The sequence below is a fragment of the Epinephelus lanceolatus genome, chromosome 14, assembly GCF_041903045.1.
Source record: "Epinephelus lanceolatus isolate andai-2023 chromosome 14, ASM4190304v1, whole genome shotgun sequence".
NCBI lineage: Eukaryota > Metazoa > Chordata > Actinopteri > Perciformes > Serranidae > Epinephelus > Epinephelus lanceolatus.
This window is the reverse complement of record NC_135747.1, coordinates 27,713,952-27,730,072: the sequence shown is the minus strand read 5'-3', so window position 1 is coordinate 27,730,072 and position 16,121 is coordinate 27,713,952. Positions and strand designations below refer to the sequence as shown.

The 16,121-nt window shown below is 39.2% G+C and overlaps 2 protein-coding genes across 2 annotated transcripts; one reads left to right on the top strand and one right to left on the bottom strand.

The window, feature by feature from the left end:
- Positions 1 to 167: 167 nt before the first annotated feature.
- ube2al (ubiquitin conjugating enzyme E2 A, like) lies at positions 168 to 5,522 on the top strand. The gene is made up of 6 exons (XM_033616530.2): positions 168 to 377; positions 2,036 to 2,116; positions 2,217 to 2,242; positions 2,442 to 2,531; positions 2,612 to 2,700; positions 4,713 to 5,522. Exons 1-6 carry the CDS (start codon positions 334 to 336, stop codon positions 4,839 to 4,841), a joined length of 459 nt encoding a protein of 152 aa, XP_033472421.1. The 5' UTR covers positions 168 to 333; the 3' UTR covers positions 4,842 to 5,522.
- A 2,585-nt stretch (positions 5,523 to 8,107) lies between these two features.
- Positions 8,108 to 15,865, bottom strand: ing1 (inhibitor of growth family, member 1). The gene is made up of 4 exons (XM_033616522.2): positions 15,681 to 15,865; positions 13,542 to 13,714; positions 11,520 to 11,668; positions 8,108 to 9,033 (listed from the first exon to the last, which is right to left on the bottom strand). Exons 2-4 carry the CDS (start codon positions 13,678 to 13,680, stop codon positions 8,401 to 8,403), a joined length of 921 nt encoding a protein of 306 aa, XP_033472413.1. The 5' UTR covers positions 13,681 to 13,714; positions 15,681 to 15,865; the 3' UTR covers positions 8,108 to 8,400.
- Positions 15,866 to 16,121: the final 256 nt, after the last annotated feature.

The window sequence follows — 16,121 nt, the reverse complement described above, 5'->3', positions numbered from 1 at the left end:
TATCTTGCCGGTATCTAGCACAATGTGTTTTTATAAACATATTTTCATGATGGAACCGGAAGTTCGTACTGATTTTCCACTGCCATAAAATTCTGGTAAATTTAGCACTCGACACTGTTCCCTCCTCTTTCCGTGACGTGGTATCGTCCAGTAGACCTAGCTGGTCCTGCCAGAAAGTCAGCATCATCGAGAGAACGACGGAAAGCGTCGAGCAGCTGTGAACGGGGTCACTGTGAAGGTGTCAAATAACCATTAAATACAATACAGCGTTTTGATAAAATAAACTCCCGTAGACGTATCAGTGTCGTCGGTACGTGTTTCAAAAGTTAAACCATGTCAACCCCGGCTAGAAGAAGACTTATGAGAGATTTTAAACGGTAAGTTGATGGTCAGAAATTATCCCGATGCCGATAATCATAGTTAGCTATGATTTGTCGAAAACAGCTAACATTAGCCTAGCTTACATTAGCTTGGCATAGCTAACCGGAACGCTTTTTCTTTCATTTAAACCTATTAATCACCAATTTAAATAGTAAACTATGAACGTAACGCAAACGCTATCTTATTAGGTTTTTACGAACCAGAAACATTAAAGTGAAATAGTGTTATTTTGTTGAAGCGCTTCGTCCGTAGCTAGATGCTAACTGAGCTAGCTGATACATGTTAGCATTCTAGTCGGTTAACGTCAGAGTTCCTGTCACAGTTTACGGCTACTGGCTAACTCCATCAATTAGCTAGCATTTAAATATCCGTGGCCGGTTGGCCATTTTATCCCTGGTCAAAACACATATAATGCAACGCATTAAACGTAAGTGTTCCGTTAATATAAGCCTGTCGTTTCTCTTTTCCTGGCATTAGACTGTGTAACTTGACGTAGCCAACCAACATCAGCAGTGTTAAAATCATACAGTAACTACACCGGTAAAATAGTTAATCAAAGTTTGGTGTTAGGGAAGTTATCATGGGAAGACTTATTTTGAAGATGTGGCACTATAAAGTAGTATACTGAATTCTCAAAGGAATATATCGCGATGAACATTAAGCCATAGCTGAAGCCAAAAAACTATCAGTGTCCTCAAACATAGCTTTTGGTCATGATAAGTGTTTCTTAGTACGTCATTAATACCTTTCACAAGCTTCTGTAGTCCAGTAACGTTAGTGATTGTGCAACTGACAGCATTAGATAGACATGTGTTCAAAGGTTTGTTGTAAAATAACATTTAAGTTTTCACCTCTTCGATGCAGGACAGAGAGATACAGAAGATCCTATATACCAACAGCCATCAGGCTTTATAATTCTTTGACATATAATAGATGAGCTGACAGATTATTGAATTTCCCCTGGGGATGAATAAAGTTATTCTTATTCTTTAACATCAGTGTATTTTGCCAGGGCCAATATGTTAAGAAGATCAGTATTGTACCACTGCTTGAAGCACAGTTTCTCTTCTTTTAATACCAATGAGATGTTGGTTTTAAGGGAATGTTAATCATAAAATCAAGACAAAGTTTCTCACAAGTATTAATCCAATGTTAACTTGGACTTTAAGATGGCACGATGTGAGGGTCTCTAACACACTTTGGTTGCTGACTAGTTGGTAATGACATCAATGTTTATCTCAGCTGATAAAACCTTTAAGAAGTTGCATTGTAATAGGTGAGAAATTACAGTGCCTATATTTACGTGACGTGTGGCACTGACTTGATAGATTGATAGAAACAGTTGCGTAGTTGCTATTGTGATATGTATATATTTGTTCAAAGCATAAGGTTGAACTAACCATCCCCAGGGTTAAATATGTAAATGATACAACTAAGGCAGGAAACTGAGTCTGCTTACTCTCGTCAGAGGTGTGAAGGTGAAACATAGAGCTATGTTTTTTTGAAATACAGAATTTGGCTGTGTGTTCAAAGAGGAAAGAGGCCATTCGATCAGGGGATTCACCTGACTGTGGCATAAATCTGGTTTCCTGCTTGTGAAATACAGTGTACAAGTCCTGCTATAACCTTTGTCCTTTCTTGTTTTATTACAAAGGCTACAAGAGGACCCTCCAGCTGGTGTCAGTGGTGCCCCATCTGAAAACAACATTATGGTGTGGAATGCAGTCATATTTGGGTAAGACATTAATGCACATCCATAATGTACACGCATATAGATCTTGTATGTTTGTGTGTGCAGAATGAATGATGAAATGCTTATTTCTCTAACCTCACAGCCCTGAAGGAACTCCATTTGAGGATGGTAAGTATTTTATTCACCCTCACATTAGTTGTTAAACTTGAAATATGTGTACAATGTCGTGTTGATAGAGGGAGTGTTAAGGTTGAGAGAAGTCACTGCTCCAACACACTTTATCTGCCTGGCACCATTACTCACTGCTAAGACACAGTCAGCATTAATGGCTCATAAATATGTTTTTCATGTCTTATCTTTGTCCCAGGTACATTTAAACTCATTGTAGAGTTCACAGAAGAATACCCCAACAAACCCCCCACAGTACGATTTGTGTCAAAGATGTTTCATCCAAATGGTAAGAATACTGTCTCATCTTCTGGCATGTGATGGTGTTGAAATTTGTGTGTAGTGTATAACCATATTTTTTATCCACAGTCTATGCAGATGGAAGTATATGTTTGGACATCCTACAGAATCGTTGGAGTCCCACTTATGATGTGTCCTCTATTCTTACATCTATCCAGGTAGGTTCTGTAACTTCAGTTAAAAATGTTTAAAATAACTGTACCACACTTCATCACATTTGATTATTTTTCCTCTTTTATTCAGAACTAATATACAAACGAAAAAAAACAGTTGCCTCACATGAAATAACACTTCAGTATAAACTAAAATTACTTCAAAAGGAAACTTTATGGTTCCTGAAAACAATTATTTCAAGTTATACAGGTTTCTGTATTCACAGCTTCACTCTTCTCCTCCATGTTTGCCCAAATGAAGTTACCTTGCGAAAGAGCTGGACTCGAGAGCTCATGGAACAATCTAGCCCTGATTTGCCAAATAGTTTGCGCTGAAGAGTTCCTGTGATAGAAACACAAAATAACAGAAATAGAAAAAGTTGTTCAGATGGACAGACTGTTAAACATAAGTTATTCTTAGTATCCTATCTATATTTAATAGTTGTTTCATGTGCTAAAATGTCATTTGCAGCATAATTTTAGAAAATATATTTACAAAATCAGATATTTTGATGATTGCAGAAGTCAGACAACAAGTGGGAAAATTCTGGTGTTTCTGCCTTATTAGTTTTAAGCTTTGTTCAAAATGAATGTACTTGAAACCAAATGACAACATGTGCATGAGTGAAGGCCTGTGACTAAGTATGCTGCTGAAAAAAATAGGGGAACACTTAAGTAGCACAGTATAACTTTAAGTCAGTTGAACTTCAGAGATATCAATCTGTCCAATCAGAAAGCACAAGTGATTGTGAATCAGTTTCAGCTGCTTTGGTGCAAATGAAAGTGACATCAGGTGGAATGGAGAGGCAAAAGCAAGACAACACCCAAAAAGGGAATGGTTTTACATGTGGTGGTCACAGTTGCTCTCTCCTTACACCTGCAGCCCAGTCAGGTTGCACAGGTAGTCCAGCTCCTCCAGGATGGCACATCCATATGTGTGGTTGCAAGACGGTTTGCTGTCTCCCAGCACGGTCTCAAGAGCCATGACATGAGGAGAGCTGGACAGGGCTGTAGAAGGGCTTAACCCAGCAGCAGGACCGCTATCTGCTTCTTTGTGCGAGGAGGAACAGGAAGAGCACTGCCAGAGCCCCACAGAATGACCTCCAGCAGGTTACTGGTGTGCATGTTTCTGACCAAACTGTTAGAAACAGACTCCATGTGGGTGGCATGAGGGCCCAATGCAGAAATTATCTGGTCTGCCATTAGGGCCCTGTTCTCTCTACAGATAAGAGCAGGTTCACACTGAGCACATGTGACAGACGTGACAGAATCTGGAGACGCCATGGTAAATGTTATGTTGCCTGTAACATCATCCAGCATGACTGGTTTGGCGGTGGGTCAGTGATGGTTATGGGGAGGCATATCCTTGGAGGGTCGCACAGACCTCCATGTCATAGCCAATGTTACCCTGACTGCTGTTAGGTACCAGGATGAAATCCTCAGAGTGACTGTGAGACCTTATGCTGGTGCAGTGGGCCCTGGTTCTTCCTGGTGCAAAACAGTGCCCGGCCTCATGTGGCCAGAGTGTGTAGGCAGTTCCTGGATGAGGAAGGCATTGATGCAATTGATTGGCCCTCTCATTCCCCTGACTGACCTAAATCCATTTGAGCACCTATGGGACATTAAGTACCGCTACAGACCGCCCAGGAGCTCACTGGTGCTCTGATCTAAGTCTGGAAGGAGATCCCCCAGGACACCGTGCGCTGACTCATCAGGAGCATACCCAGACGTCATGGTTGCTGTGATAAAATTCATGCAAGTTGGATCAGATTTTCAGTGATTTTTGAATCCAGCCCTCAGTGGGTTGATGATTTTGGTTTCCATTGATCGTTGTTACGTCATTTTATTCTCAACAAATTATACCGTGTGCATCAGTAAAAATTTTCAACTTGAATAATTCATTCATTAAGATCTGATGTGTGATTTAAGTGTTCCCTTACTTTTCCTGAGCAGTGTAGCTGAATGAGGATGCAGGTCGGTTAATTTCTCACCCTCAGTATTTCTCTTCCCTCCTCCAGTCCCTGCTCGATGAACCAAACCCCAACAGTCCAGCCAACAGTCAGGCAGCTCAGCTGTACCAGGAGAACAAGCGGGAATACGAGAAGCGTGTGTCTGCCATCGTAGAACAAAGCTGGAGAGACAGTTGACCTGACAATCCTGATAGCTGCTCTCTCCATTGTTAAGCTGTGTGTGCTGCAAGTTTTAGTGGAGTACCTCTTAATTTTTGCCCTCCTCCTCCCCCCTTTTTGATTTTAAGCTTTTATGCACTTTACCTTCAATTTCCCATCATAGATTTTTTTTTTGCCCAAGAGGGATTTATTTTTTCTATTCTGTCCCCCTTTTCCAGTCCATCAGGGGAAATGTGCTGAATCTTGCCTTGATGTTTTTTCAGTATGGACTTGTGGGCCATTACCCAAAAATCCTGGTGTGTTCTTACTCGCTGTAATAACTCCCCATGACTAATTATGTTCAGTGTTTCGAAGGGTGTATGAATTAAATCATGGGTCGTCCTCTGTTGTGCTCCTTATCTTTTCTGCCGGTTTGTTTTCACAAGGCAGTTTGTCGGCTCCGATGTAATCATCCTACCCTTCCTTGGAAGAACGAGCAGCCTGAGCATCACGGACTACAACTAAATCAGACATCTTTACACCGTGTCTTTTGCTGTGTTGTGAACTCTGTTACATGCATGACAGAAAGAGTGTATTCATGTTCCTGTTCAGTACTCATGTATATAGGAAACCTGCAACTGAATTTATGTACAGATTTTGCACTGGTTGTCCCCATGTCATTTTTTCAGCACTTGTAAATAAAAAAAAAAGGCGAATCCATTTTTATGTGAGGAGCTTTTTATTGTAATAGCAAATTCAATATTGACCTAAACTAAAAATGACTTTTCTTGCCTTGACAGGAGTTTCTATAAGCTTGTGCTGCATCTCAGTTTTAGTGAGATCGATGTTAAGACGACCCACAGGGCTGCCTGTAAGGTAAACCATGGTTTTGTATCCGTGTAATCACCTTGCCACTAAATAACATGGGAGTTAAATCCTGGCTGTAGCAGCACGGGGAGGTGACCTCTAGTTCTATCGATAAAGCATGACTATCTTTTTAAGGTGAAATATCTGCTGCTGGATTGCATGTGTTTTCACTTACATTTCCACAGTGTTGCATATATTTAATATAAATTTAAATTAACCTTTTGAAACCTGAGAGCAAACTGGTTTGATTACTTTAAAAACACGGGAAGAGGGCGATGAGCAACGATGGAAGAAAGGACACAAATTTGTGAAAAAAGAACATTTGTTAAAAAAAAAAATGGTAAAAACAAGGAAAGGGCGTGGAAATAAAGTGCTTAAATTGTACTTTAAAAAACTAAAAACATACTGTAACATAATTTTAAAAAAGTAATGATAATTTGTTTCTTTTTCCCTAGGTTTTTTTTTTAAATAATTCTTTGCCATTTGTGGGACATTTCTTACAAAGTTGCACATTCTCTTTTTCTCGTGTTTTTGAAAGACATCACACCAGTTTGCTCTCAAAGATCAAGAGTTCAAAGGGTTAAATATGTGTGAAAGGAGTCTGAAAGTACAGGGTTAAACAGGTCAGAATTGTCACCGCTGTTGTATGATTTTAAACTCATGGTAGACAACACTACACTTGGGTTATAGGCAAATTTTTTGTCAGTTTTCAATCTCAGGTGTTCCTCGGCTTATTTAGAGCTAAATTATTATAAAGTCTAGGAGAATGTAGGCTGTCTAAAATCACATTTATTCACTATATAGTGTATGTACACCACTGTATTTGAGTTCTGGGTGTGGGATTTTAATTTGTCCTTATAGGTAAGAATTTTTTGTTCCTATTTGTAGTGGCCACAAAATTAACTTTTTAAAGCTGTTTCAGTGTTGAGTGATGGTGGAGGAAATCCACAGTTGTCATTTTGTGTGAAAATGCCCACTGAAGTGAAGTAAAAGGTTGTATGTGGCTTCAGGAGTCTGAGTTAATTTCCTCACTCTGTTACTACCCCTCCAGTACTGCTCAATTAACAAGTATTGTCGACTGAAATGCAGACTTTCATGCTAAAAAAAACAGTTTTAAATTGTCCAACTTAAACTGCTGAAGCCTCGTATTAGCTTTTTCATAACTTAAGAAGTCAGAACACAGAGTGAGGACTGGATTCTTTCCACATCTCATGCTTTTAAATTGTTTTAGAAGGGGGTCACTTCACGGCCAGTTGTGGCAGGGGGGAACAGTTATAGCGACCAATAGCCACCAATAACTATTTCGGTGTGAATACGACCATTTGAGTTGTGTATTAAAGGAATATGATCATTTGCACATCTGTTACTCACTTGCTGTTATGTTGAATTCATTAGGAGAACTCTCTTTCTTTGCATGCCTCCACAGTTTAACAAAGAATCTAAAACCAGTTAACATTCTTGATTAATTAAACAACAGCAAAACTATGTCAACCTCTGTTAACATTAGATTTAGAATTTAGAATATATTTCATTCTGCAAATAGAAATAAGAACATCAAGTATTAATCTACAAATTCATGTAAATAAAGTCACAGCCTCTGACAGAAAATGGCAGATACTTGGCTAGTTCAGTGCAAAACATTACAATAAAGTAATTTAACATAACTTAGACGCTGAAGCTACAGTGTATAACACCTACCCTTTAACAGCACATCATATTTAGCAATTAACAAAAAACTGTCTCACAGTAAAATCCACATCTCATTTGTGTATTCCTCAGTGTAACCCTGGTCTCATTTATCCAGCTGTTTAAGTCTTCCTTAACACAGGCCTTTTTGCCAAACCCTTAAATATTTAAAACTTTGCATACAAGTAGTGCACATGGGCAAGTGCATGAGTTTGAACTCCAGGCACACTACTTGTTCATATGCAAAATTTTGTTTTCAATCTTAAGTTTCTTATGAAAACGCATGTTTGCGAAGTACTGAGCGTACAACTGGACAAATGAGACTTGGATTATACTGCACGGGTCGTGTGAGAGTTTGTAAACGGGTGCTCTGATACAGTTTTGCTGTTGTTAAACGCAATCTCCCCATACTTCAGTTTATTACAAATTTTCTGCTTTTTTTTATTCTTGGTTCACTGTGGAGGTATGCGAGAATTTTGCTTTCGCTTTTTATCAAATTCAGTGAAACAGGGTGAGTAATTGATATACAAATGATCCTGTGGGTGATGTATTCCCTCTAATAACTTGTAACTGATTGAGTGACCCCTTTAGCATCTTGTTTTGACGTTGTCATTTGACGCATTATTAGTCTTAAACATAGATTATAGTCGCTTTAAAAAAGTATTGCCCATGGCATGTCATTCCTGCTAACAATAAGTCACATATTGTAAAAAATATCCACTCTGCATTATACCAAAAGCATCAAAATTATCTTCATTTACAAACATTTTATTTGTTAATTGAGCATATATAATGGTGTGGGTGATGTGGCATGCATGATGAAAACAAAGGGGATGTGAGTTACATGCAGGTTGTATTGTACTGTGACCGTTCTTTAAAAATGATCCCAACCAGGAAGCAGCCATCTTGTTTCTCGGCTATGCAGCAGTTACAAAAATAACTATTTACAGCATCCAATACTTTAAACAGTGTCAACAGTAAATGGAAACAAAGACGAGACATAAAATTTTAACGGAGTAGTGTTCATCCGGCCGGACGTAGCTAGCTACCTGTTGTACGCCCTCTCCTTCTTGGCCCTCTCTAAGGCCTTGTCCATGGTCTTCTCATTCTCACCCCGACACTTGGGGCAGTACCACTTGCCCTTGGGCTTATGATGGAGCCCAACGCAGGAGAAATGAAACCACTCGATGGGACATTCATCGTTATCACAGCCGATCATCTCGCCGTAGGACACCTGCTCACACAGGCAGTATGTCGGCTCGTCTGGATCGATGGGCAGGTCTGGAGGTGACACTTCTCTCTCAGACTTTCCTTTTGACCTTTTCTTCTTCTTCGATGACGTCTTGGCCCTCTTTTCCCGGGATGCCCCCACGCCCACTTCCTCGGCGTGATCCAGGCCGCTGTAACTTTCCCGGTTGTCTCCGTTTTTCTGACGCCTTGAGCGCTTCCCTCCGGCTTTGTCTCCGCCGCCTGAGCCCGGGGTAACCTCATCACGTTTCTTGTCATGGTGGCTAGTTTTGCCTGGAGTGACGGTGGCTGATGAGGACGACATCATGGACGCTGCAGTGGTTGACATGGATGTTGCTGTGGGAACGTGGCTCTCTGGGACTTCTTGAGAGGAAAGGAGAAGTTCAGAATGCCAGTCTATCTGTCGCGTTCGGTTCTCAACCAACTCCACCTGAAACAAAAAACATTCATATTTGTGTAACTTTACTTTCAAGAGACAGACACCTATCAGTTTTTAGAGGTGCTGACGTTGAAATGTTTTGTGTTCTGTGCCTATTCTTTTCTGTTGGCTTTGCTGAGGTTTATTGCAGCATTTAGGTAAAAGAGAATGTGTTGTCACAGATGGAGAGATTTCCATCAAGTTCCACTCCAAGACACACTCTGCCTCTCCCTCCTCATATGCCAGGTTGTGGTATAAAGGTCTGCAAGCTCGTTGGGACCCAACACACTGAGTCGATTCAAGCCAGGCTCAAGCAATTTAAAAAGAAAAATAGATTGGGCTCGGTTAACTTCTTTCCTTTCATTGTGCCCATATTCATATTCAGGCCACTGCAGCAGAAACCATAAGAGAAACACTTTGCGCATTTACCTATGAGGCACAGCAGTGTACCTCCACTGATTATTTAAATCTTAAGACATGTCTAGGGGATCTAACGTTCATTCATGTTCTGTGTTCTTCTACACGCACTGTGTGTGTTTTTGCCGCATCAGAAAGAGCAAGCAGCGGGTCTCTCTCAAGCTGTTTGTGGAGTGTGTGCATGTAAATTAACCTTTAGATCAACACACATAACTGTTTAAATAGGCTTTTCACTCTGTATTGTGTTAGCCCATCTGTACATTTATATGCCTGGTTAAGTGGAGCTACAGTTACAGCTCGACTAGGCCATTTATTTGGACTACTGTCTTTGTCCCAGTGTACAAGCACAGGAGGGGAATCGATTAACTGACTGAAGTATGTCCGACTCTGCTATGATAGGTGGTGATATATCCCCTTTTAGCTTGTTAGTCTTAGACATTTCTCCAGTTGACCTTTTACGCCACAGACCAAACAATCAACAAACGAATTAGCTACAGTTAGCTAGCGTCAAACTGGTGCCATGGTGGACAACTTTACAGCTCTGTACATTTTGTCCATCCAAAAATAGACAGCTCTGGATGTATATTTTGCCACGTTGTTACCGGCTTTTCTGTTATGTCATTTAATGCTTTCGACTTCCGGGTCAAAGCCTGGGGTGGACACTGGAGCATACGCAGTGCCTTGGCCAGTTTGGGTCTGATTGACTGTATACATGCTGGAGTAACTTGACTCCCAATTGCATTATCTGGGTGTCTTAGTCTGACTTTGAGAAATTCCATTTAGTACAATTTCAGTTGGACTAACATATTTACGTGTTTTAAAGTCCGGTTTTAGTTGGTCTAACACAATAAATCGATTTTCTTGAATGTCATGTAAACGTACTGCATCACTATCCTTAGCCTTTTTTCCTGTACATGTTGTTAAGCTGAGCCCAGGGCTATATGCTTCACACTGCACCTCTCCTAGGCCATGGTTAAATGTCAGTAGGGGCACAGAACTCATCATAACACTCTAAAACTGTAATGTTTACTTAGCCCTGTGTCACAATTTCAACTTTTAGCCCTAGGTTAAGTAAATTTTAAGGAGATAACCCTGATCTGCAACAGCGCCAGCAAGCCTTGGGCAAGAGTCAGGGTTAGCCCGATTGTAATGTGTCAGGATTGTGCGAGGGTCCACAGACAGAGGGATGTCCTATGTTATAAAGCCCCCTGAGGCAAATTGTCATTTGTCATATTGGGCTTTACAAATTATTATTGCTATAGCCCTTTAAAGGAATGCGTTGTGATTGCTATAATGAACAATGACTTCACCTGACTAATCTTCAGACATTTAGCTGCCTTTGGGTATGAAATGTGCTATATACATAAATTTGCCTTGCCTAGTGTGAAATATTTCTTAGCCTGTAGCTACCAGCTGTGAAAAGCACAACAAACTGTTGGTGGTTAACTGTTGGCATCCCTAGACTTAGAAGAATAAGGTGGTAACCTATAATATGATGTTCCTTGGATGAATCAGGATACAAACTTAAATGGGAAATATCTGTTTTATGCATATTATTCTTGATTTGCTTAATTTAAAATTTAAATTAAATTAAAAAATAAATTAATTTTAAAGACAGAAAAGAAAAGGGTTCACCACTTCTCTAAGATTTAAAAATAAAGGAGAATGTTTATATTTAGATAATTATCCAAAATATCCATTGTACACATCTGTTACATAAGAGATGTATATGTCAAAGGGTAAAGTTTTTAGATATGGTGTCATGTTTCTGGTAACCCTGATGTGTGACTATAATAAGAAGACTCAGCATTTACTGCTGGAGTTCTGCCAGTGTTTAAAGAAGTTTCTCCTGAACAGATTTCAGTGAAATTCAAATGTTTACAAAATGGAGGATCTGATACAAAAGACCTTTTAGCAGGTCTTTCTAACCTTTTTTCTTTTTATTTACTTGGGGTTGATCTTCTGTGCACATACGTTCCAGGAAAGCACTTATCTGTACTCGCACAGTTGCACACATTCAGACCTGGGAGTCTGCCAATGCGCAGCTCCACTGGAGCAGCTGTAGGGCTCTCTTAACGTACCATTTGACCGGCAATCTGGATCTTCTCATCTCCGAGCTCTTGACTGCGAATCAGCGCTCTCTGAATGGATAACTGAAGCTTTCGCCTCTGAAGTGAGTCAGATTCCCGGCGATACCGCTCGTAAGCATCATCAAGCTCCTTCAGAACATCTGCCAGAGAAAAAAGTCGAGGGGGGAACATTCAAGTGGGAATAAGAATAATGAAACTCAAAACGTTCTCAGAGGTACACAAAAGAAATGTTAACTTTCAGCGCATTACTTGTCATATTGAATTATTCTCTTGATTGCATTATGTGATGTGAAAGGTACTTTGTGAAAGGTGTAGTTGTTCAGTGTGGATATGCCAGTTACTATGCACTGAATACAGGTTCAATTATCACTACTACATTAAAGATTTTGTGAAGTTCAGAAAGGTTAGCCAATGTATATCAGGAGACCAATCTGTCAGTTTAGTCTACGGTCAACGAACATCAAAGGTGCATCCTGTGTGTTGATCAAGCATGCCACGTGGATAAGACAGGAGGTGAGACAGACTACTTTGGGGGATGGTAATGAGACTGCTGAGAGAGCAAAGTGGTTGCTGAGGGGAGAAGAGCTGGTGGGTTTAGACATGCAGCTACAATTTAGTGTGTAATTGTACAGTAGCTACATGTCTACAATGTACTATGTAATCTGATAAGTGTTCAGTTGGTACACTTGCTAAGTACCTGCTAATTTACTGGGTTTAGTAAGAAAAAAAACACGCATTTACAATCTTGATATCAAAAAAGTTGTGATGCTGCGTAAAGCGTACATTAAAACACCATGCAATGATTTGCATATAATTTTCAGCACACAGAGGGGAGAACAGTTGTTCAACACATCATTTTTGTTTGTTAAACATAATTCCACTGCAGCTATTCACATTAAATTTAGACCAGACATTGGTATTAACTAAATAAAAAAACTATATTGATAAAGAAACTAACATTTCAATTCATAAAAACTATCTGCAATCAAGTGAAATGTCACAGGAAAAGGTATTGAATATGCTAATATGAAGTTATTTGGAGAAGCCTTTGTTTGCAATGCCAGCTTCAAGACACTAGCTTATCTTTCACAGTGTTCAGATGGGATTTGGGCCCATTCTTACACAGATAGTCTTTAAATCTTACTAGATTTTGGGGAGGCCCATTTGTAAATCTTGAGAGAGAAACTTCACTTTCAGAACTTCAACAATCAGTGTCCTCAGTTCCCAAATACTTACTGAGTGTTGTTAGCAGAAAAGGTGATGTAACATAGTGGCAGACACGCCCCTGTCCAATTTTTTTTAATGTGTTGCAGGTATAAAATTCAGAATTAGAGTATAAAATAATAACAAATAATATACTGTATCAGTCTGAACATTAAATAGCTTGTCTTTGTACTGTGTTCAATAAATGTTGTTTGAAAAGGATTTACATATCATTGCATTCTGTTTTATTCATGTTTTACACAGCATTCCAACTTTTTGGAATTGAGGTTGTATAACATAAGTTTACTCTCAATGTGTTGTGCATGCTCATCTGTAATGTACAATAGCACAGATTATTACTGCTGGCTCAACCTGATCACTGCACACTCTCTTTACTACTCTCGAATTATTTTGCAAAATGTGGAAAGTGTACCAAACACACACTGCCAGCATTTTTTCTATGATAAGTACCCGATTACATAGTGCTTTCAAAATAAGTATTCCCTGTTATTCCCAAGAAGTAACAGCTACGTTTACATTTTTATGCTTACAGTGTTTGATGATTTTTGTAAATCACTCATCAAAACTCATCTTTTCAAAACGACTTAATGTGTGAATGATGTTGTGTGTATTTTACTGTATGCTACTTTATGATCATTTTTAACTGATGCAAAGTGTCTTTTTGTACCATGAAAAGCGCTCTATAAATAAAATGTAATATCATTACTATTAAACCATTTACTACAAGGTTTTGATTAGAAAGAGATTTATGTCTTGCACATCGGTGTCCACACTGTCTCGCTTCTTTACCTTGATACTTGGCATCGATCTCCTTCATGAGGGACACGCTCCTCTGCAAGTCAAAAGGCAGTGACTCCACCAGGTCCAAATACTCCTCAACATAATTCACAACAACGTGGCTCGGGTCGCCATTGGCCGGGTTCAACATCGCGGGTCCCTCTGCACCCCAGCTACACCTGCACCTGTTAACAACAAATGTTTTGAATTTGATTAGCACACAAGATGTGATTAAAAACAAGTATATAAAAATAAACATGGCAGGGATTGTACAGAAGAGGTAAGAAATCCCTCTAGAATTTCAAATCTAGTCTATTACAAATAATATGTCTCTCTTAAACATGAGAATATAACAGACAAAACAAGAAGATATAATAATCATAAATGAAACAGACACATACACATCAATATAACTTATATATTAACTATGACAAATGAGAGTAATGATGGACAGATGGTCCTCTGTATTTCAAAGCATATTGTCCAAGTGTTGTGAAACAATAGGGAAGATAAATATCCTCTGCTTGTCATATTGGATATGAACAGCCATCAGAGTTCATGAAGAGAAAGTTGTGATATACATCTGGTAAGCTGTGCTTATATATATACATAAAAAATATCTGTTTGACAAATGTTAAAATTAAAAATTGACAGCAGATTAAATGTCTTGAACAGAGGAGCTGATGATTCCCAACGATTTGCTGCAGTTGGCAGTCAAATTTCTTTAAGATTGAAGTATTTTTCGCAGGGAAGGAGGATATGTACTGGCCCAAAAGATGTGACAGTATGATATGCATGGATATATTAAACTATATAAGAGTGTTAGCAGACATAAATGATTCACTATCAAGTTAAGTTCTAATGATGCCAAATGGCTTCATAGTTTTTTTTAACACACCAACTCAATGTGGTCTTTCTAGGCCAGCTGTTCATCTACTAATACACCTAAGAATTTTGCATAGATAACCTGATTTCAATATTACTGATTAATAGTTAAGCATCTTCCTTTGTATAACTTTTATTTCTGAAGATTGTAAAATTGACATTTTGAGAAAGTGTGTTTATTCTTAACAATAAATCATTAATAAAATGGGTGTTGTTGCTGCACACGTTTAAATACTTTATTTTTTAGCAACTCTCTAATATAAATATCATTGTGCATTTTGTTTCCTGTACGAATTATCTGAAGTCAGTCCGGAAATACAAACTATAATGGTCAAGATGTGAAACGGGGAGGGGGCAGCTGATCTGGAGTCAGCCATCCTGAAAATTGCTACGTGTACTAAGACTCTGCCAACAGAGAGCTGACTAGTTTGAGCCGAATAACACAGTTTAACCACATTACTAAGAAATACCAGGTGATTTCAGATACAAAACATAGCAGTTAGTTGAAGTTGTGCACCTCAGGGTGTCCTTTTCCGCACCAATGGAGAGGATAACAAAGCTCAACAGTAGCACAACACTGTTAGCTAGGTAGCTAACGTTACATTTCCAGGCTAACTAACGTAAACCAAGTAATAAACCGACATATTAATGTGGAATTAACCTCAAACATGTCCATTGCTGAGCTTGAAAATCTTCAGCATCAGCAGCAGAGTTTCAGTGTCTAATTTTAGTCGTGATAATTAACGTAAACTACAATTAACGTACCCTGCTACGCCAGATAACCTTTACGAACTTTATCCTCCTTGCAAGTTTGAGACTGGCTTGCCAACTCCAAGAAATGTACACAACTAAATATCATTTACCAGTGACGTTAGGTGGATTTAATAGATTTTAATCGCTGGCTGACAGCGCTGAAAGTTTAAGCAAACGATGCCCTAATGTGTCAAACACAAAGATTAACCGACGCTAACAGCACTTCATTCAACAACGTAAACAACCACAGAGCACTTTAAGCAATAAGCTAATTTTACGACGACAAACCACATAAGTTAGCGTCATAAAAATATCAATAGCAACCATTCCGACATTTTAAGCGGTCGTATTTCTCTCATGTTTGCTCAGTGTAACCGTTAGCCAAATTAGCCTATGCTAGCTTCCAACGCATAACATTACTAAACGAGTCACGACAGTTATCGCCGCAAACATTCAACAAAGCTTTATTAAACTTATCTAGTTAGCAGCTAGACGGCTAGCAGGTGAACTTACCTGAGAGGATATTAGTAGTTTTCTGAAGCTAACACTCCGTGATGCTGCTCTCGCTGTTATTGCTAATGCTAGGTCGTGTAGAGTGGACCACTGTAGTATCCTGTTAGCCCAGCGGCGGCTAACGTTAGCTGTTGGATAAAGTGCCGGAACAAATGTTTTAGCAGTGCGCATGCGCGAAGCGGCTATAGCAACCACTGATACAAGTCAAACAACCCAATAACATATACTTCCGCTTAGCTTTCAGCATTATATTCAGGCTCTTTTTTATCATTACTGTATATATTCCCGCTCGGATACACAGCAGACACCAGCAGCTCCCTTGCTTTGTACAGTATCTTTCTTTGTGCATTAAATATAACCGTGGTATGTTTCCATGCTCCAACTCAAACATTGTCCAATACTGCCCCCTCGAGGCAATAAAGGCACACTGCAGTGGAAAAA